The sequence below is a fragment of the Mesoplodon bidens genome, assembly GCF_964165515.1.
Source record: "Mesoplodon bidens genome assembly, chromosome: 18".
NCBI lineage: Eukaryota > Metazoa > Chordata > Mammalia > Artiodactyla > Ziphiidae > Mesoplodon > Mesoplodon bidens.
In genome coordinates, this window is record NC_138175.1 from 7,549,576 (window position 1) to 7,570,598 (window position 21,023).

The 21,023-nt window shown below is 53.1% G+C and overlaps 1 protein-coding gene across 1 annotated transcript in view; it reads right to left on the bottom strand.

The window, feature by feature from the left end:
- Nucleotides 1–21,023, bottom strand: part of CMIP (c-Maf inducing protein) — a 239,426-nt gene that overhangs the window by 34,010 nt on the left and 184,393 nt on the right. The window contains exons 4-7 of the mRNA XM_081217235.1: nt 19,508–19,669; nt 14,369–14,410; nt 7,526–7,588; nt 4,753–4,833 (exon numbers count right to left, since the gene is read on the bottom strand). Coding sequence (XP_081073361.1) covers nt 4,753–4,833; nt 7,526–7,588; nt 14,369–14,410; nt 19,508–19,669 — 348 coding nt within the window. The remainder of the gene's footprint in view (nt 1–4,752; nt 4,834–7,525; nt 7,589–14,368; nt 14,411–19,507; nt 19,670–21,023) is intronic.

The window sequence follows — 21,023 nt, forward strand, 5'->3', positions numbered from 1 at the left end:
AGCTGGCCTCCAGCGAGGACCAGCTCCTCTTCTGCAGTCCCCCGAGAGTTTCTGGCCCCCCTGCTTTCTCAGCTAAGAGGGGAAAGGCCAGCGTCCGAGGTGGCTGTCGGCTCGGGGACTTGTCAGGAGAAGCAGCACAGGCGGTGCGGGAGAGAAGGGTGTGGGCCAGGAAAGGACTGCGTCCCTTTCCACGTCACTGGACTTCTGAACCCACGTGCTGGGGTGTGAACGGCCAGGAGGGCAAGTCACAGTGTGGTGATGAGGTTGACCAGCAAGACCTCAGAAGGAAGCCTGGTGGTCTCCAAACTCCTGTTTCTTCTCCTGCCCCCGCACAGGGGGAACCCATTTAATAAAAAGCAACCTGGATCAGGACTCTAATCTAAAATAAAGCCTGTGGAGACTTTCCTTGTGGATCTAACCGATCCTGCGGGCCCTGGGGAAAGCTCCGATCAGAACACAGCCCGCCCACGCCCTCCTGCCAGCTCACAGGAGCGAGCTTCTAGAGTGCCTGGTGCTTCCTCACCTGGAGTGAGAGGCTGACTTAGGATCCTCAAGACGATGGGGGCTGATCTGCTTCCATCCTGCCTACTAGGGTTACGCCTTTGCATACGGAGGGCAGCAAAAGCCATGAGAAAGCTTGGCAGGATCTACACACGCACGTGCGTGCACACACACACCACAAATACATACGTACATACACGCACACACAGAGCATTGGGCTAGAGGATGGGGTCCCTACATGAAGAGAAGATGGAAGCTTGGCTGTGCTTTCAAACTGAGGAAGTTGCCCAGAGGCCCTGAGTCCCCGGGAAAAGGGTAACAGGAAAGCTGTGTGGCCTTGTGCAGCCATGGCCCTCTCTGGGCCTCACCGTCCCCACTGGGGAATGAGAGTTGAAGAAACGATCTCTAGGCCCCTTCCACACTTAACGTTTTATGATTCTACGAAAACTGATTCAACTAAACCCTGCTAACTGCCACTACCTTTGTTATTAGATTTCTGGATAGTCAAGGTCATTTCCTTGGAAATTAACATTATAGATGGGTCTGGTGGCCTTTTAACATGTGGGTGAGGGACATTTTGCCGCTTTGGCAAAGTCAAATATATTGCCTTTGGAAAGTGGGAGGTCTGATCACGGTCCACTAGTGACCACAGCCATGTCTTCTTGCTTCCTCTGCCACAAGAACACACCAATGAGTGGCACATGGGCACAGGAACCGTGATCATTCTTGGGGATGCAGTTGAACAAACTGTTCATACTTAAGGAATGCTTCCATTTGTATCTAGTTTTTGTTTTTTTTTTTTGCCGTACGCGGGCCTCTCACTGTTGTGGCCTCTCCCGTTGCGGAGCACAGGCTCCGGACACGCAGGCTCAGTGGCCATGGCTCACGGGCCCAGCCGCTCCACAGCATGTGGGATCTTCCCGGACCGGGGCACGAACCCGTGTCCCCTGCATGGGCAGGCGGACTCTCAACCACTGCGCCACCAGGGAAGCCCTGTATTTTTATTGTGGCCCAAGGAGTAACATTCTTTGAGACTCTTAACCTAGATTCAGTTTGCTCATCCCTGAAACGGGACACGGGATATAGTGACAAAAGATGCACTCTGAGAGTAGGGGAAGCTCTGAAATCCCAGAATACCACAGGGGTGTGTGACCTTCCCCATTTCCCAAACATTCAGGCGTGTCCTTGAGAAACACTGCACCGGGGGTGAAGAGAAGTCAGGGCTCAGGCTGTGCTGACAGGTCTGTGGCTGGCGGCAGGCAGTGACCAGACACCCCACGCCAGCTCCGAAACGCTGTCCCGGCCGATCACTTAGCTTTAGGGAGTGTGAAGTGGGTGACACTGAAGGCCCGCCGCGCTTCCCGTGCCTGGTGTGAGCCCCAGTCACATTTGTCTCTTCTGCAGGAGGGCCTAATTCCCCCACCCTGTCCTGTCCACAGTTCTCTTTGACACAGTTCAGTGTGTAGTTAGTGGACTTTAAGAGCCAGTGGGATCGTGAAGCGTTACAGCATGCCCAGACCCCGGGAGCACGCGGGGGAGTTCTTTAAAAGTGAAGTAAGCATTCAGGCCTGAGGGTCCCCGGTCTCTGCCAGGCCACAAAAGTTGCTATAAATTCTGGATCTGCCTTGTAGCTGTTCTGATTTTTATCCAGAAAATTACACAGTCAACACTTCAGGCCCATAAAACTGACCAGGTATAAGGGAGACGCTGTATGGTTAAGCCTTGGGAGGCTGCCTGAAATTTGACATTTTCCCCTTTGAAGTCAGACGTCCTAAAAGAACCCTTATTAAACAGCCTATTGACTACCATGGAATGTGCAAAAATGCTTACGCACCTGAGGAGGCAGGGACCCTGGCCAGGGCTGCCCTGGGGATGTGGCTCTGTCACTGACATGTGATGAGAGAAGGTCCTTTGCAAAAGAAACTCCAGAACCTTTGCTCTGGACTCTGAAAGGGCATGGCCCTCCCCTCACACCACATCCACAGTGAATTTAAAGTTAACACTCAGGGGACTTCCCTGGTGGCGCGGTGGTTAAGAATCCGCCTGCCAATGCAGGGGACACGGGTTCCAGCCCTGATCCGGGAAGATCCCACATGCCGCGGAGCAACTAAGCCCATGCGCCACAACTACTGAGGCCGCACACCACATTTAGTGAAGCCCGCACACCTAGAGCTCGTGCTCCGCAACAAGAGAAGCCACCGCAATGAGAAGCCCGTGCACCACAACGAAGAGCAGCCCCCGATCGCCACAACTAGAGAAAGCCCGCGCGCAGCAACGAAGACCCAATGCAGTCATAAATAAATAAATAAATAAATAAATAAACGGGGGACAAAAAAAGTTAACAATCAGGGACCTTTTCCTCCCAGCTGGCCGAGGCCAGAGAGCACCCTTGCAATGATTAAAGCCTAAATTAAGGCAGCACCACCCCCCATCCCCCAGGGGAGTTTCTTTGTTAGTCCTGAAGAAAGAATTGCATGGAGTATTCCCTTCAGCTGTGTTCAGAAAACAATAAATACATTTATCTCAAATTAAGGAGGATCTCAGAAATAAGCAACAATTTAATTATGGTGTGTGATCACTCAGGGAGAATGGTAAAGAGAATCTGTAGGGTACCAACATGGTACAACCGGTAGTGGCTGCTTGGAATGCTGTGTGGAGAAAGACTCTGAAGCTACCTCTGGGCTCTGCAGGAGGAGTGCTGTAATCGGCTAATGATGTCTGCCAGGGGTGTGGGATGGGAGAGGGCGGCGCATGTGTCATACCTTCCATTCCTGACTGGGGAAGGGGGTAGGTTATGTACTGTTCTTTGGGGATCTGGTGTCGAGACAGGTAAGCTACCTCACAAACCAAATTGTGAGCAGGTCACCCCTTTTCCGAGCTGTTTTCACATGCTGCCTCTCGACAGGGTGGGGGGACAGTAGTCACGGTCACCCCACAACCGATTCAGTGGCCCAACGTGTGATGCAATGACACAGATGCCTCCACGCCACCCAGGCAACGTCAGTCCAGGTTGGTGGCTGGCTCAGCAGAGCCTGTTGGAACACCAGCCCTTGCTTCAGACTGCCGGCTCCCTAGCACCACTCATGAGAGACCACACCTGCCCACAGGTCCCTGAGTAACCTACAGAAATCACAGCTGCCCACAGGTTCTGGGAGGAACCCACGGCACTTTCTGGGTCTCCGCTTCCTCATCTGCAGAAGGAGGTCACGGGCCGTCAAGGGGGTCACATGACATAATACACTGGAGCATCGCACTGTATCCGGCTCTGAAAGGTGCTCCGTAAATACCTGAGAGTAGGCACTAGTTGTGCTTATTCCCAGCTGTGGCCCTGGGGCCAGTTAGAGGACTTTGCTCAGCCTCAGTTTCCCCACGTGTAATACAGAGAAAACAATGACATTTGCCGCTCTCACTGGACTGAGGACCGAATGCAAAAGGGCCGCAGATTACAGGAGCCTGGACCACTGAGCACGCAATGAAATTCTGTGCCTATGTTTTTTAAAATTAACTAATTTAAGGCTGTACTTTATGCAAACTTCCTCGATTTCCCCCTAATGTCCTTTTTCTGTCCCAGGATCCCATCCAGGAAACTCCACTGCAATTACTCATCATGTCTCCTAGGGCCTCTAGGCTGTGACCGCTTCTCAGACTCTCCTTGTGTTCGATGACCAAGGTGCTCTGTAGAATGTCCCTCAGCTGGGATTAGTCTGACGTTTTTGTTATGATTAGACTGAGCTGGTGGGTCTGAGAGAGAAGACCCCCGAGGTCCAGGGCCCTCCTCCTCACGTCACATCAAGGGTACATGCCGCACTGTGACTTAACACTGGGGATGCTGACCCTGACCTCTGGCTGAGGTCACGACTGTCAGGTTTCTGCACTGTACAGCCCTCTTTCCACCCTTTCCACGGACGCTCCTATGGGTAGCCCCCTCTTAAGGAGTGAGGAGTTCACTCCCCTTCCTCGAGGGCCGAGTTTCTACAGATATTATTTGTGACTCTACACACCTATCTCTTCTCCCCCAGCCACATTATTTTTGTCATTCTTACCGTGGAAAGATTCCTCCTGTTGTCTTAAGAGCAAAAAACAGAACCAAGCAGGGTAGGGTGCATGAAAACCCACAGGGTGCAACAGAATCCCAAGCCCAGTCCCTGGCCATCAGCCGCCAACCCCATCCCCAAATCTTTGGAAAAGTGAAAAGACTGGAAGCTTGTGCCCCTCCCCTGGCTCTGCGGTCCGGGTGTCGGGGGAACTTACCATGTTATGCTTGAGGATTCTCTGGACCACGGGGGTGAACACTTCAATGACCACCATGGACCGGGGCCGCTCTCTGCAGTGCTGGGGAGGCAGGAGGAAATGGTCAGCGCCGAGCCTGGCGGGGTCCAGCCAGGATCTGTGGCAGCCCTGACCGTGGTCTGTGGCTCAGGGCAGTGAGCCCGGCTCTGGTGCCTGGGTTCCCCTGCTCAATGCTGCTGCATACCTTTTTGTTCAATTTGGGGGAGTGAGAAAAGTGGGTGGGGATGGGATCTTCTGTTTGCTTTTTGTTTTGATCTGACTGACGGTCTGAGATGGTTTCAGGGGGTACTGACAGGAGTCCGTTCCCACACAATCCTATTTAACAGGGCAAGATCCCCATAGCTCTGAGGTTCGGCGTGCGTGGTCTAACAGAGGAGTCTCTTGAAAATCAGGTGCAAGGATACCGGGGGTTAGTGCTTGGATGCCAGAATCTCGAAAATTCTGTGACTTCTCAATTGAAGGCTTTGATAAGCTGGTCGCAGGGTACAGGCCACACGCAGCTCTTGGGTGTATTTTATCTCACCAGCATGGGGTTTTGTTTTTCAAAGTGAAATTGAAGGCCTTCGGGTGGAACAGACGATGTGCTGCTCCACCACGTTTAAACCTGCCTGGGCCTGAAGGTGCTGTTTCCAACCCTGGAAGAGGACACTGGACTTGGGATACTAGAAATCCTAGACACTTCTTTTTTTTTTTTTTTTTTTTTTTTTTTGCGGTACGCGGGCCTCTCACTGTTGTGGCCTCTCCCGTTGCGGAGCACAGGCTCCGGACGCATAGGTTCAGCTGCCATGGCTCACGGGCCCAGCCGCTCCATGGCATGTGGGATCTTCCTGGACCGGGGCACGAACCTGTGTCCCCTGCATCGGCAGGCAGACTCTCAACCACTGCGCCACCAGGGAAGCTCCCTAGACAATTCTTGATACGTAAACTTTCCCCAAATCTCGGGGTCCTGGCTTCCAAGTCTGGCAGGAGAGGCTGCCTGGGCGTGTCCAGAGAGCTGGCCAAGTGGACCCGGTGGAGGCGACTTTGTTCCCTCAAGCCTTCCTCTCTGGGTGGGCTGCCTGGTGGAGGAAGTGCTGAGGCTGCGACTCCAACCGCCCCCCGAGGGAAAACAGCCCTGAGTCTCACCAATCCCTGTGCCTGGGCACCCCCCCCGCCCCCGCTCCAAACGGCAGGGCAGCTACCCAGGGAGTTCTATCAGGAAATGCCAAAAGGGATGGTTTCCTCCACATCACTGCTTTTCAAACTGTGCTACCAGGAACCCTCAGGTATGATTTACTTTGAACAAAGGTCCATTGTTCTAGAACAAAAGTCTGAACACCGTGAGATCTGGGAGAAACCACCCAGCTTGAGAGGGGAACAAGGAGCAGGTCTGGATTAAATGGGACAAAATACTGAGAGAGGAGATGACCCACCGGGACAGGTAAGGGAGCAGCTGGCCGCTCTCTCAGGAGCCCAAACACTGGGTGACCTGATTGCCCTGCTTGGGGGCACAACGCCAGGTGCTGGGGGCAGAGAAGGCCCGTCTTAGTTGTGTGCAGTCCCACCAAGTGGTTATTCCTTCTGCAGCTGTTCCCCACGGGGGAGGGGGGCCTTGGTACAGCACAGGGCCCGATGCCTAGACACGCTCTTGCACACACACACACAACTGTACACTCGGGGCTCACCCGCGTGGGCCAGAGGGCACGCACTGGCACACGCCCACATTAAGAGATGCACCTGGGCATTTCAGGTAGCAGGCTGGGCCCACCCTCTGCTCTGTGGGTCGCTGGGAAAGGTCTGCTGATGGAGAGACAGGGCCAAAGAGGATGATGTGATCCTGTCTCCCTAAAGCTTGCGTCCCCTAACACACGCAGAGAGCACGCTCCCTGGGTGAGGAGACAGGAGCAATAAGTGCACCACGGTCCCCTTTACCCCAGGACCAGCAGGGCCCCAGGAGCCCGCTCTGCCACGCCACGCGCCTGTCTCACTGGTGCACACAGCCCACACCCCCAAAGGACGGTGTGTGGCCGTGGAAGGAACAAGCTCGGTGAAGGGGGTCGCCAAGAGGAAGTGCTGGGAAAGCAGCAAACCCAGGCCCTGCGACTTTCCAAGGACATCAGACCATTGCATTAAAAAAAATCACCCAGCAAAGGATCAAACAGGATCGTGTGCTGGTCCAGCCCCCGGGCCACCAAGGTGCTCTCAGACGGGGGATGCCTGGTCCCTGACGTGCCCTGGGGATGTTCCACGTAAATCCCACTGCAAGGCTGGCGTGGGGTCCCTGGGACTGGATGTCCTGCTCCGGGGCTCCACCAAGCTCACCTGGCATCCCCCGCCTGCCTGCCCTGTTCAGGGAAAGCCCCACGGCTGTGCCCTCACTGTGGGCCGGCCGGTGCTCACAGGAGCCTTGGCTAATAATAATAGCCCAGCTCTGACGTCAGGAGCTCAGAAAGTCTGCTGCAAACTTCTCCCAAGACAGCCAGGAAGACATTCCAAGGAAAACTCTGATGCTCCTCCCTGACCTGCCGGTCTGACCCTGGGTCTCGCTTATCACCTGTCTGGCGGAGAGGGGGCTGTAACCCAAGAACGTGGTGCCTGGCTTGTCTCTGGCTGTGTCTGGGGCCCTGACCTGGGTCAGGGCAGTGGGAGGGTCTACGTTTGGTTTTCAGCAAATTTTGCAAAACCAACCCCTGCCATGCACATACAGAGACAGGCTGCTTCCTGAAAACACAGCCCCGCTTCAGCAGTGCCGTACCTTGCAAAAGAATTCACAGAGATCTGGTGGCGGATGGTTGTTTTCCAGCAAAGGAGCGATTGCCTGAAAGAAAAGGAACAAACGTCAGGTGGAATCCCTTGGAAGGAATCGTAGGGGTGGGGGGGTGTCTACGTTAGATGGTTAACTCACGGTGGAAAGCGCAACCTCCTTGTCACCCTCTGGGCAAAAAAGCCATCCTCTAACTTGCCGGCCAGAGCTCCTAAATTGTGTGTGTGTGGCGGGGGGTACGTGGCTCCCACTGAGAAGCTGATAAAATCTCTGGGCTGCCCCCGAGAAAAATATACATCTGTAACGATGCATGCAACTTTAGGGGTTTCACGACCTGCTGATGACCATCCGCGTCCCCCGTGGATCAACAGTCCCTGCCTACGAGGCAGGACGCGTGGTGGTTATAAGCCCAGGCTTTGGGGGCAGAGTCCTGGGTGCAAGTCCTGCTTCAGGCACTTGCTATGATGTGACCATTAGAGCAAGTTATTTCATCTCTCTTAACCCTGTGGTCCCCACCAGGAAGGTGGACCAGAGAGCATCACTTTGAGGGTGAGCGGAGGTAATCTGTGCAGAGAGGGCCTCTTAGCCTGGCCCTGTTAGCACCTGGGGCTGGCCCTTGCTTGCAGCGCAGCTGTCCTGTGCACTGCAGGATGTCTGGGAGTATCCTTGCTCTCAACCCCCAACCCAACCGTGACAATCAAAACTGTCTCCAGGTGCACTTCATTTTATAAAAATTAAGGGAGGTTAGAATTTCTAATGCCCCTTGACTTCATTCCTCACCGAGCCTTTTTTTTTTTTAATTTTTAAAAATTTGGCTGTGCTGCGTGGTGTGTGGGATCCTAAGTTCCCCGACCAGGGATTGAACCCGTGCCCCCTGCATTGGAAGTGTGGAGTCCTAACCACTGGACTGCCAGGGAAGTCCCATCACCGAGCCTTCTTAGGCCAGCTGTACACTGTTACTGGTTCCCACTGCCATTCCTGTGCAAGGTTCCCATGACTCAGATAGCGTTGATTTTTTATTTTTCTGCCTCTTTCATAATTTCTGTTTTAATGATTTTGCCAAATTTCAAATTCAAATAAAAAATTGGAACAATGGAGAAAAAGCTATGTCCAGACATTGCCAAATTCCCCCTGGGGGACAAAATCGGCCCCAATTGAGAAGCCCTGGTGTAAAGTGCCTCTCCTAGCCTGCGATAAGGCCAGCTCTACAGAAACATTCATTATGGGATGGATGGTTAATGCCTATGTGAGGTCCACTCGTTGTCCAGTTCCACACTGGTCCCTACAGTAGGAAACGGGAGACCCAGGACCCAGCACCGAGACTGCCGGGCTGTGTGACTGAGTGAGCAGCTCGGCCTCTCTGGACATTTGTCTTCTAGTCTATAAAACGTGGAAAACTAGAGTTACCAATTCACAGGGTTGTTGCGGGGAGGTGATGAGAGAAAACTCTAGAAGCTTTGGCGTCTGAGGCTTGGGATAAACCCACTGCCTGGAGCACAGTTTGTCACTGACACCAGCACAGGGGGACCGTCTTGGGCTGTACTGGACACGGTGGCAATTTCGCCCGACTTCTCAGGAAGGCTCTGTGATGACAGGGTCTCCCCATCACTGAGCCCCGTAGCCCAGACCCTGCCTGCTTGTTTTCAGAGGGTCTCCTGGCTCTGCTTCCGCAAGCAGGGCCTTTGGATGTGGGTGGGTACCCCTCGGTGAGGACTTCCGCCGGTCTCAGGACCGTTAGGGGAAGGAACACGTAGCGCGATGGCAGTGGGGGATGACCACCAGCCCATCTCCCCCATTATGTGGAAGGTGAAGTCATCAAAGCTGAGGCTCTGCTTCACAGCAGCGACGGTCAGGCTGACCAACAAGTGGAGACGGGGCCCAGGGTCTTACTCGCTTAGGGCTATGCGGTCCAACATGGTAGCCACTAGCCACGTGTAACTCTTCCCGTTATAACTGACATGGAAGAAACAATTTCTTTCTTTCTTTTTTTTTTGGCCACCCTCCTTGGCTTGCGGGATCTTAGTTCCCCAACCAGGGATTGAATCCGTGCCCCCTGCAGTGGAAGCGCGGAGTCTCAACCACTGGACCGCCACAGAATTCCCAAGAAACGATTCTAAAGGAAATGAAATTAAAAGTGCAGTTCCTCAGTCACACTGACCGCATTTCAAGTGCTCACCAGCCCCATGAATCTAGTGGCCACTGCAATGCATGGCGCAGACGGAGAGCACATCCATCACCACAGGCAGCTCTCCCCGACGGTGTGGGAAGGGGGTTGGTGGGCTCCGACCTGACTGCAAGGCTGAGCCCACCACCCTCTCACAATCCCTCGCAGCCATGTGGACCAATCATTACACTGATGATAATAATATACCAACAGCAACACCCACAATAGCCATAGCTGTTGCAGGCACTGCCTATATGCTGGGCTCTGGGCTGGGTCATGTCACTTAATCTTCACCGTGTGCTGGGAGCGGGGTGTGCGTCTTGCCCTTTCCTCAGAGAGATGAAGTCTGCTGCCCAAGGTCGCATGGCTAGAATGTGCTGGGGCCAGATTTGAAGCCATGTGTGTGACCCAGGAGCCTGAATTATTCACCATGCTACTTCTCAGCCCGGGCTCTCCACACGAGCAGGAAACAAGCAACCCGTCTGGTGACAACTCCATAGAAGGAGAAATGGGGCAATGAAAGACGATGAAACACCCCAACGTAGGCCGGGCCCACGGTTCAGGCTCTGCACGCTCATTTTCAGAAGTTCAGCGCCCGGCCTGTCAGATGGGGACTCTCTGCTGCCCATGCTGGTGAATGCAGGGAGAGGTCAGGCCACAGCATGGGTGGCGGGGCAGGGCAAGGGCCTCCCCCAGCCCTCGAGTCGCTGCCTGGCCCGCGGCTCCGCTCCCCACACTGAGCTCTGGGACCACCTCTGGAAGGAAGGATCACGTGCAGGGTGTATCCTCCTGGCTTCAGCCCCTCCAGTCAAACTGGGCCCACCTCTTTCACAGGGATGAGTCAAAGAATAAAGGATTGGGAACAGATGAAGCGCCCACGGTGGGCGTCAGGCGTGGGCTCCGCGCTTCCACAGCTATTATCTCATTTGATCCTCATGACAACTCTGTGAGGTCAAGCGGTAGTGATTTCCATTTGCACAGCTGAAGAGACACAGGGTCAGGGAGGTTGTTACAAGGCCTGCCCCAGTCACAGAGTAAGGATCGTTTTAGATCGTATTATTAATAAGATTTTATGTTTCTGCGGCATCTTGCTATGAGCCGAGCCCTCTTCTAAGCATGTTTGGTGTATTAGTCCATTTAACTTTCCCAGCAGCCCTGTAGGAAAAGGCACTATGATCACACACATTTCATAGATGAGGAGACTGAGGCTTAGAGTGTCAAGTTAGCTGGAAATGATGTGAAGGGCCATCTGGTTAAATACAAACACTCTAGAGCCAGTGGAAAGAATGGAGTACGGGGTAGACCAGTGGTTCTCAACCAGGGTCAGCTGTGCCCCCCTCCCAAGGGATATCAGCATGTATGGAGACAGTGCGATCATCACAACAGGGGAATGCTGGGTGGAGTTCTAGTGGGTGGAGGCCAGGGATGCTGCTCAACATCCTACAATGCCCAGGACGGCCCCACCACAAGCAGTCATCCATGCCCAATTGTCACTAGTGTCGAGGGTGAGAAACCCTGGGTTAGACACGTGTTTGCATGTCTTGACTTGAAAGAATCTCCAAGACATGTTGTTAAGTGAAAAATCGAACACAGGACAACACATCAAGCTTCGCATCTTTAATGTTAAAAGCAAAAACTAAAAACACAACCGTGTCTGTCTCTGTGGGTTTGTCACCCCATGAAAACCTCCAGGGCTGCCTCTGAAGGGGCCGCTGGGATGAGGTGAAATCTTTTTTTTTTTTTTAAACAATGAAAATATACTCACGAAATCCTTACAGAAGTACTTTAAAGAATATTTTAAAGATATTTTAAGTGAAATTAAAAGCTCTTCCATTACTCGCCCAAGGTCACAGCTGGTAGGGGGTGAGCCCAGGGTCTGCACTCAGCTCTGAACTTGAACCACACTCAGCTTTAAGCCCACGTTCTTCACCAGCACGTGGGAACACTGCCGGAGTCTGGACTCCAGGTCCACGCTTGTCCAGGGACACGCCAGCTGTTACCAGCTAACAATTACCCACGGCACTGATGCCTCACTGACGGGTTGAATAAAACCAACTTAAATTACTTGTGAAAGTACTTTTGAAAAATAAGCGCATAAAAAACAAAACAAAAACCGAGCCCCACTGGGAGAAAACTAATTGTCAACAGGTCAAATCAGAAAATGTAATGGCTGGAATGAAAGGAGGCTACAGAAGGCTTCACGATAATAACAGCATTGGTAATAGAGAACACTGAAAGCAAGGCTGCAAAACGGGGGGCTGAGGGTCACACCCTGAGATCAAATTCTTCCCTGTTCTCAGGCATCCCCGCTGAGCAGGGAAGCTCCGCCCAGTCCCATTAAGGGGTCAGCCCAGCCAAATTAGCTGAATAAACGCAGGCTGGATTTCTCAGATCACAATTCCTTTCCCAGGCTCCTCCCAAGTCCAAAGCCCTGACCCTCCTTCCAGGGCTGAGGTGCACAGTGGGACCCACAGGTGTTGCCAACCAGGAGGGGAAGATGCCAACTCCCTCCTCGGCACACACGTCCTTGCCTGCTTCTCCACCAGCGAGAGCCTCTTTGCCTTGGCCTGTGCTGGGCTCCCTGCCTGGACTGCCTTTCCCAGGAGCATCCTATCCACCTGTTAAGACTCAGTTCACTTACCTCCTCCTTGAAGCCCTCTGCCATCTCCCTCCCAGTCCCCTCCCTGAGAGAGGAGGTCAGGTGCCTGCCCTCTGTGCTTCCCTAACACCCTGAACAAATCTCAAGCCCGGACCACGTGATTTCTGGATTATCCGTCAGGTTCTGCCAGCACACAGTAATCCCTCAAGGGTAGCTCTGTCTGTGCAACAGAGAGCAGCGTCTGGCACATACCTGTCCTCACATGTCAACGAATGTTTTGTTAAGTGAATTTATTAATTAGTAACATGCCAGAGAAAGGTGCTGGTGGGTGACTGGGGAGGTCCAGGCTGCTGCTGCCCCTGTTCTAGCAAGAGGAGGCAATGGGTGGTCAGAGCAGAGCATGGGAAAAACCTCTATATTCTTAGCAGACACCCACTGAGCAGCTGCTATGCGCCAGACACTGCGGTTGGGACACCACAGAAGCTGCTGCCTTTACTCTCCACGATAAAAGCCCTAAGGCTCACCTCCTTTGGTGCCCACAGGACCCAGCTGCAGCATGGAGGGTGATTCTCCAGGCCAGGCTGGCCAGGGCCAAGTGGGTGGGCTCCCAAAGCCCTAAAGCAGCTCAGAGGGGCACGGTGTCTGGGATGTGGCCCTTGTGTCAAAGGCTGCAGCCGCGGGACCTCTTGGGCAGGTGAATGTTCCAGGTCCCTTCCTGGGCACACAAAGCTCTGCCTCTCACTTCCATTTCAAGTTCTGCCTTCCTGCTTCCTACTTCCTTATGCTTTATGCTCCAGCAATGCTGAAGCTTCCAGAATATACCATGTTGCTTTAAATCTCTGTGCATGGGACTTCCCTGGTGGTCCCGCGGTTAAGACTCCACACTCCCAATGCAGGGAGCCCAGGTTCGATCCCTGGTCAGGGAACTAGATCCCACATGCTGCAACTAAAGATCCTGCACGCGGCAACAAAGATCCCATGTGCTGCAACTAAAGACCCAGCGCAGCCAAATAATTATTAAAAAAAAAAGTTTCTCTGCATGTTCTGTTTTCTCTCTCTGGAAAGCCCTTCCCCTGTTTTGCCATCTGGCAAACTCCTATTGATCCTTCAAAACCCGGCTCAGACATCATTGCCTTTGGGAAGCTCTCTGGCTTCTTTCCCAGGTGAGTTTATCACTCTACTCTCTATGTGACACGCCTCTTTTTTTTTTTTTTTTTTTCTTTTTGCGGTATGCGGGCCTCTCACTGCTGTGGCCTCTCCCGTTGCGGAGCACAGGCTCCGGATGTGCAGGCCCAGCGGCCATGGCTCACGGGCCCAGCCGCTCTGCGGCATATGGGATCCTCCCAGACCGGGGCACGAACCCGTATCCCCTGCATCGGCAGGCGGACCCTCAACCACTGCGCCACCAGGGAGGCCCACGCCTCTTATTTTTGCAGCGATCTCATTTAATAGACCAAGAACTCCTTGGGAGCAGGGGCCATCTTAGTTACCTGTGGATTCAAATACAGAGCTCAGTGCCTGGCACCTGGTAGGTGCATTTTCATTTCTTTCTTCTCTCTTGGGAGAACCACATTTCATAGTTTAAAATCACCCAGGAAGATATTTTACACCAAAGATGCTCACATCAAAGTCAAGTCCCAGAAACTACCACCGCACTTTGCACATCAGAGGGAATTCAATCCGGGTTTCTAGTTGTGGATTAATTGGGAGCATGTCTTGGGGCAAGAAAGAGAAAGTTTACCTTTTAGCTAACAGGGTTATGGCTGAGAGTAAATTATACGATCTCTGCCATCTCTGGCCTCCTCTCCCTGCGACCGACTCAGGAAGGAGGAGGCGATTAAGGCACATTTGCTACCAACCTCAGAGACTGATAATAACATCCCCCCAATCAACTGGGGCTCTGACATGTGCAAAGGCAGGAGGGAGACATGTCTGGCCTGATAGAAAAGACAGAATTGATCAAGGCCACCGTGCTGGTGGATGATGCTGGCATTTCAAGAGTTCACTCAAACCAGGGGAGGCTTGTGGGCACAGGAGGTGGGCAGAGGGAGAGGGGCTGCCCAGGACTTACCACAATGATGTTTTCATGCTCCTGGGTAGTCAAGTTTGTGTTCTGAAGGATGAGCGGAGAGATCAGGAGGAAAACAAAACAAAACACACCATTAATAAAATGGAAATTGGGAGATTGGAACTGACACATACACACTACTATATACAAAGGAGATAACTAATAAGGACCTACTATGTAGCACAGGGAACTCAATACCCTGTAATGGCCTATATGGGAAAAGAATCTAAAAAAGAGTGGATATATGTACACGTATAACTGATTCGCCTTGTTGTACAGCAGAAACACAACATTTTTTTCTTTTTCTTTTTTTTTTTTTTGCGGTATGTGGGCCTCTCACTGCTGTGGCCTCTCCCGTTGCGGAGCACAGGCTCCGGACGCGCAGGCTCAGCGGCCATGGCTCACGGGCCCAGCCACTCCGCGGCATGTGGGATCTTCCCGGACCGGGGCACGAACCTGCGTCCCCTGCATCGGCAGGCAGACTCTCTACCACTGCGCCACCAGGGAAACCCAGAAACACAACATTTTAAATCAACTATACTCCAATAAAAATTAAAAGTAAATTAATAAATAAAATGGAACATTTGCACCTCAAAGGTCCATGCAGTTTCAAATGCTTTCAGCCTCTTGGACAGAGGGCACGTGACACTTTTTCTTAATTAAATAGACCAGAAGACCCTCAAAGGCAGGGTCGGAAGGGGGAGGACGGCTTCGGGGCAGGAAGAATCGAGTTCCAAGTCCCTGTTTCACCACTGGAGTGACGTGACCTTGGACTAGTCACTTCTCAGTGAGACAGTTTCTTCTTCCGTAGATGGGGCTCCTCTTTGGGCTTAAACCCATGCTTGGCCCTTGTCATAGTGACACACGCCACTTGGAAGCCCAGAGGCAGCTTCATAATAAACATGTAAAGAAACAGACTTCCGGGCCTTGACTTTGTGCCAGATAGTCTTTGGGGAGCAGCACACGGAATATTTCAGTGGTTCCCAAGCTAGGTTCCCAGGGAACACTAGTGTTCCATGAGTTGGCCCAAGATGGTCTAGTTATGTTTAAATCCTAGCAATCAACTTGCAAAAATATTAAGCGGAATGGATTAAACTTACTAAATTTCTAGGTTTTTTTTCCTGCCCCCCCACCACCCCACAATCTGGAATTTTCTTACACAACTGGTACCTGTAACCACCATCCTGTGTATGCAAATGAGGATGCGAATGAGGAAAGGGATGAATATGCAATACGCAAGAGACAGTGAGAAAACTTCAGAAACAGCCACTATTGTCTTTGTTGCTAGTGTCCTGGTGTGTTCTGCTCTGACCATCTGTCTCAGTGGACACAAGCTTGCACTGGGGTCAACTCATTTCCTAACAGCCGTGTCTGCTGTTCATAACGCACCTCCTCGTTGGGCAGTAAACCCCAAGATCGACTGTTCCCGGGTTCTAGAAAGAGCCCCACGGGCTGAACAGGTTTAAGAAGTACCTGTTATCTGATGCATTTACACCAGCTACAGCGGAAGAAAAGCGAGTGAGCTGTGGATTTCCTTTTGTCCAGTAAGCTGGCTGCCCAAGGGATGAAGGCGGCACAGAACCAGGGTCAGTGCCTGAGCGCCACGAACGTCCAGGTTCCCATGGAGGCTGCCTGACTTATGGGCTTAGGATCCAGAACACGCGGGAGGATGCTTTTTGGATTCTAACACCTTGTGCTTTTTGTGGATGTTGGTGTGGTTTGAGCACCCCGTTTAGGACAGATTATTAAACACCAGCCATTTTTCAGCCGAGGGCAGATGAAAGCCTGGCTTTGGTCTTTCCTACTCACTACACCTAAGGCACTGTTGTCAGGGCTTTGCTACACTCCTCCCACCCATTTCCTGTTCTTGGGATAGGTTCTATTATCCCAATGACAGATGAGCAACCAGTGGCTCACCCAGGAGCACAGGTAACAGGTGGTGGGGTGGAGATCTGAGCCCTGTCTGTCCTGTTCCAAAGCCTATACCGCCAGCCACTGAGCTATATACAGCTCAGTCCATGTGAGGGGCGGTTCCATCTTTCAGGCTGCCGTGGGAGCTCCGAAGGGACCACCATCCCTCACCACACCCATGCACCTTTCCAAGAAGAGCCTCTGGCAACCACAGGTGCCGTTTCTTTGGTCCCAGTCACTGGTGATGACACACAGCACTCTGCAGGGAAACTTCTCGCCACTAAGGCCATTTCTGACCTGGGGTGGAGAGCTCTCACTAACAGCCACTGCCCTGGAGGGGACACTTGAATCCTGAACCGAGCAGCCACTACACACACTCAACCCAACAAAGGCCTGGGTTGAGGGTGGGGACGCCAGCTTTAACAGGCCTGTCCTCCCCCTCCCTCCCTTGGGATCCTGCCCACCTTCTGGTCGCTTTGGTGATGCCTGGAGCCTCTTAGGAGGAGGCCTCAGGTACAACTTAAGTAAAGAGAACAGACAGGGAATCCAGTCCACACACAAAAAAGGGCAAGAAAGAGGGAGAGTTTGTTCTTCCAACCATCCCCTCTAGACATCTAGCTGAGGGTGCTGAAGGTCAAGTTCACAGCCATGTCCCACGATAACAGAAATGTGACCAGTTATCAATTGGTCCCTATATATCAGGCACAGTGCCAGGCACTGTATACATATTAGAGCATCCAATCCCTAATTCTGTGAAACGGGTGATAATCTTAGCCCCAACTCATAGATGAAAACCGCACTGAGAGATCTAGTACATTGAGCAAGGCCAGTGAGCTCCTGAGAGGAGAACCAGGTCTTTCTCACTCTGCACACCTGCTCTTAACTGCTGTCCTAGGTGGCTGGGTCCTTCACTCACGAAAAGGTCTCTACCAATTCATGTAATGTCACATTAGCTTTGCAGTTGGGCAGACCTGGGCCTGGGTCCTGCCTACCCCTCATCCAAGTGACCCTGGGCAGGCGACTTAACCCCTTGGAGCCTCCGTTTACATTTCCGTATGTTTTAATACTTACCTTGCACGGTCGCTGGGAGAAATGTAAAAGGGCTGGTGTAAATGCCTGCCACTGTGATCGTCACAGAGCATGTGTTAAAAAAACGTCAGCATCACTCGGAGAGGCGTTAGCCTCACTGGAGGGGATGCTGCCTGGGCTGCGGTCCCAGCTCTGTCCCTTGCAAACAGCAGCTCTTAGCAGTAAATTGGGGATAACACGGACCCCTTGCCTGACTCACAGTTGGTGCATAGCAAATCCAAGCTTCCTCCTTTTCTTCCCTTTAAATGCCTCTGTCTCTCCACCCTAGCGCTTGGGATCAGCTGACTTTGAGATCCTTGATCTAAAGCCTCAGAAGTGATGCAAAGCCCACGAGCACATGGTCACATGAAACATATCTGAGACGGGCAAGAAATCCCACCAGAGGTCGGGCACAGTGTCATCTGCCACCTTCGCCATCGTCCTGATGACAAGCCTGACTTAATGATGGTGTGATGGTGGCTGAGACTGGTGGGGTTGATGGGGTGGGCGATGCAGCTCTGCACTGAGAGCCAGACAGCCTTAAGGTGAAACTTCCGGCCCCACTGCTTTCTCGGCAGGTCACTCGGTATCTCTGGGCCTCAGCTTTCCCATCTGTGAAATGGAGACAGCAAGGGCTGTCTCTCAGGGGGAGCGTGAGGATTAGATGGGATGCTGTGTGCGTGGCACCCGGCGCCTGCCCAGCATGTAGCAGGTGCTTCCTGAGGGCGAGCTGCTTCCCCTTCTCCAGATGAGAAGCCAGCCCCGGGCCTGCCGACAGGCCCCTCCCGCTCAGGTGGGAAGCCTGGACTCGAGGCCGGGCGTACGGCACAGGCCTCAAATCCCAGACCTTGACCGTGATTCATTTCAGACCGGGGTCTTTACTGTTCCGTGGGACGACACTGGTCTCCCACCCGAGGACAGACCGTCCTCTGCTCCTTTGCCACCCACTTTCTACCTCTCGCTCCCACCTCCTCCCAGGGCGAGGGACCCTCTCTATTCAGCAGACATGGAAGGCCTGGGCCAGTTTCCTGGACCAACGGGCAGTGACCAGCCTGGGTCTGCAGAGAAGGCGGAGGTTCTAGGTAGCAGGGAACTTGTGCCGGAGTCCGAGGGGGGGGTGGGAGAAGCCACCAAGAGTAGCGGGGCAGCCAGAGGAGCAGGGGCCGCTCCCCGGGGAGAGGGACAGAGAGATAGCTCTGCTGGCCATGCATAGCTGAAACCGGGAGTCATCAACCCCTGTGTCCCTAGAGGGCCAGGCAGGCAAATAAATGAGAGAAGTATTAATATCTGTCAAGTGCTTAAAATAGCACTGGAACACAGTAAACGGAGAGATATTTCCGAGCACCCCTCGCCCTCCATCGGGCAGCCTAAATGACGGATTAAAGCCTCATGTCCCACTGTCTTTCCTGCCAGAACGTAAGCTCTAGGAGGGCAGGGGACCATCTTCATCCAAGTGCGCAGAACACCGCCTGGCACATGGCACACACTCAAAGTGTGGGGCTGCCTGGGAAAGCCGATGGCTCAGATGGGTGGCACTAAGCAGCCAGCTGCAAACTGCTGCTGGATTTTCTGATCGCTTTTAAAGAGAACCTGGAAATTCCTATGTTGTTGTGAAATTTCTCGACTTTTAATATCCTGTGTGAGTTGAAGGATAGCTATGGGCTGTGAGGGGTGATTAGAGTGGAAAGCCACGTCTGCCTGGACCTCCAGTGCTGGCGGGGGCCGGGGCAGGGGGAGACGGAGGCGGGCCAACGCCATGGGGATAGGAATGGCAGTCTGGGGGCTTCACGGACGTGTTCCCGCTCAGGAACGAACTAGAGAATTCTGAAAGCAGCTGCCATCATCACCATCGCCAGCCCAGCTCGGGCCCAAGAGCAGCACCCACCATATCCTCCCTCGAATCCAGTCCTGGGGCACAGCAGGGTGGCAACCACTCAGCTGGAAGCACCGGGGGCAAACCTCCTTCTCAACTCCCTCGTGTCGCTGGGGGACCGCTCACCTCCTCCCGCAAAAGGGAGACAACACAGACTCAAATTCGATTCTGCTGCTTGGTACCCGGTGGTACTCAGCAGGTGTAAAGGAAGCCGACTTCAAAGTGGCGGGGGGTGCGTGGGTGGGGAACGGGATGGCACAGTGCGAAATCAAGCCAAGGGGAAGCGTTACCTCTGAGAGCAGTTTCGAGACGATTTCCAGTGGGGCTTGGTTGATGGAGTCATCCTGCAGGGGGGACGTCAGGGCCATGTCCACCAGAGTTCGGATCTCCTTCAAGACGACTTCCCAACGGCTTGGGTTACTCAGGACTTTCTTGTATTTGTAAATCTTTTTCTGGTTGGGAGAGAAAAAGAGACCCACACGTGTTATTAACAGGCCAGGGGCGCAATATACAAGACGATCAAAGAATCAGACGTCCTGGATGTGAAAGGCCCCACGTCTGGACCCCTCCCCGCCCCATCAGAATCCGACCCCCGAAGACGGGAGAGTCTTGCCCCAAGTCGAAGGCTGCATTTGCAGACAGCCAGGCCTCCTGAACGCTAGTAATTTCCACTCCTTTTCCAATGACTTAAAAAAAAGGATGAAGCTATTTATCCTCCAGGTTATATCTTTTGCCAAACTTGTTCCCCAAGTATCCAAACGCAATACGAAGGGGGAGCATTATTCCGGGTCCACAAAGGCACTTTCTTTGCGTTGGAGGCACTGTTTCGGCTCACCCTGACCCTAAGAGGTCCCCTTGGAGACTGTGCTCAGCTGAGAAACCTGACAGACAGGCTTGGGGCCTGGAATTCAGCTCCAGCCAGGTGGGGACTGAGCCCAGAACGGTCCTCATTTTCCACCTGGGGAGTAAGACGGGTGCGTTCTCACCTCCGCATCCAAAGCTGGCGAGCGACTGGGGCAGCGGCTGGGGCTCTGTCCATAAGAGGCCGGGCTGGTTCCGCCCTCTGACATCATGGAAACAGAAGCCCTCTCTGAGGCCGAGGTCCCGGCCTGCGCTCCCCGGGCTCCGCAGCGGCCTGCCCCACTGCCGCCCGGCGTGCCTGGGCATCTCTCCCTCTAACTGGAGAAACTTCATTAAGGACTCTGCTCCTTGGGGAAAACCTAATTTTAATGTCACTGAGCCAGCTGGGTGACATGTCACAATCTCTGAACCAAAGTCTGAAAGAGGGCAGGAGGAGGTGAGGGTCCCCCACTGGCCCCGAGGCTCAAAGAGAAGCTTGTAGGCCACCAGCGTCTCCCCAGTCACTTAGTTTCTGAGTTAAGAATTACAGAGGGGCTTGGAAGCCAAGGCCTAAAATGAAGCACGTGGGGGACAAATTCTGCATCAAACTGGGTAGTTCTCTGTGCTGAGTGAGGCGCGGTGGTGGAACAGGAGGTCGACTGTAGATCAGACAGGCCCAGTTCTTCCCATAAAGTATTTCACCTACAGAGCCTCAGCTTCCTCTTCTGTAAATTATGCATGAAAACACCCTGCGGCCTCTTCCAATGTGGAAGCCTTATAAATCCTGGACCCAGGTGGTCCCCTCTCTGTACGGAGTTATACTCAGAAGCGGACTCCAAACAGCACAACCACATAACCCAAAGGGAACTCCAATACTCAACCTGCCTCTTCTGAGAAACTTTCAAGGAATGAAATGGACAACCCACAGTGATACAGACAGCATCCTGTTTTTTTCTCCCATGTTTT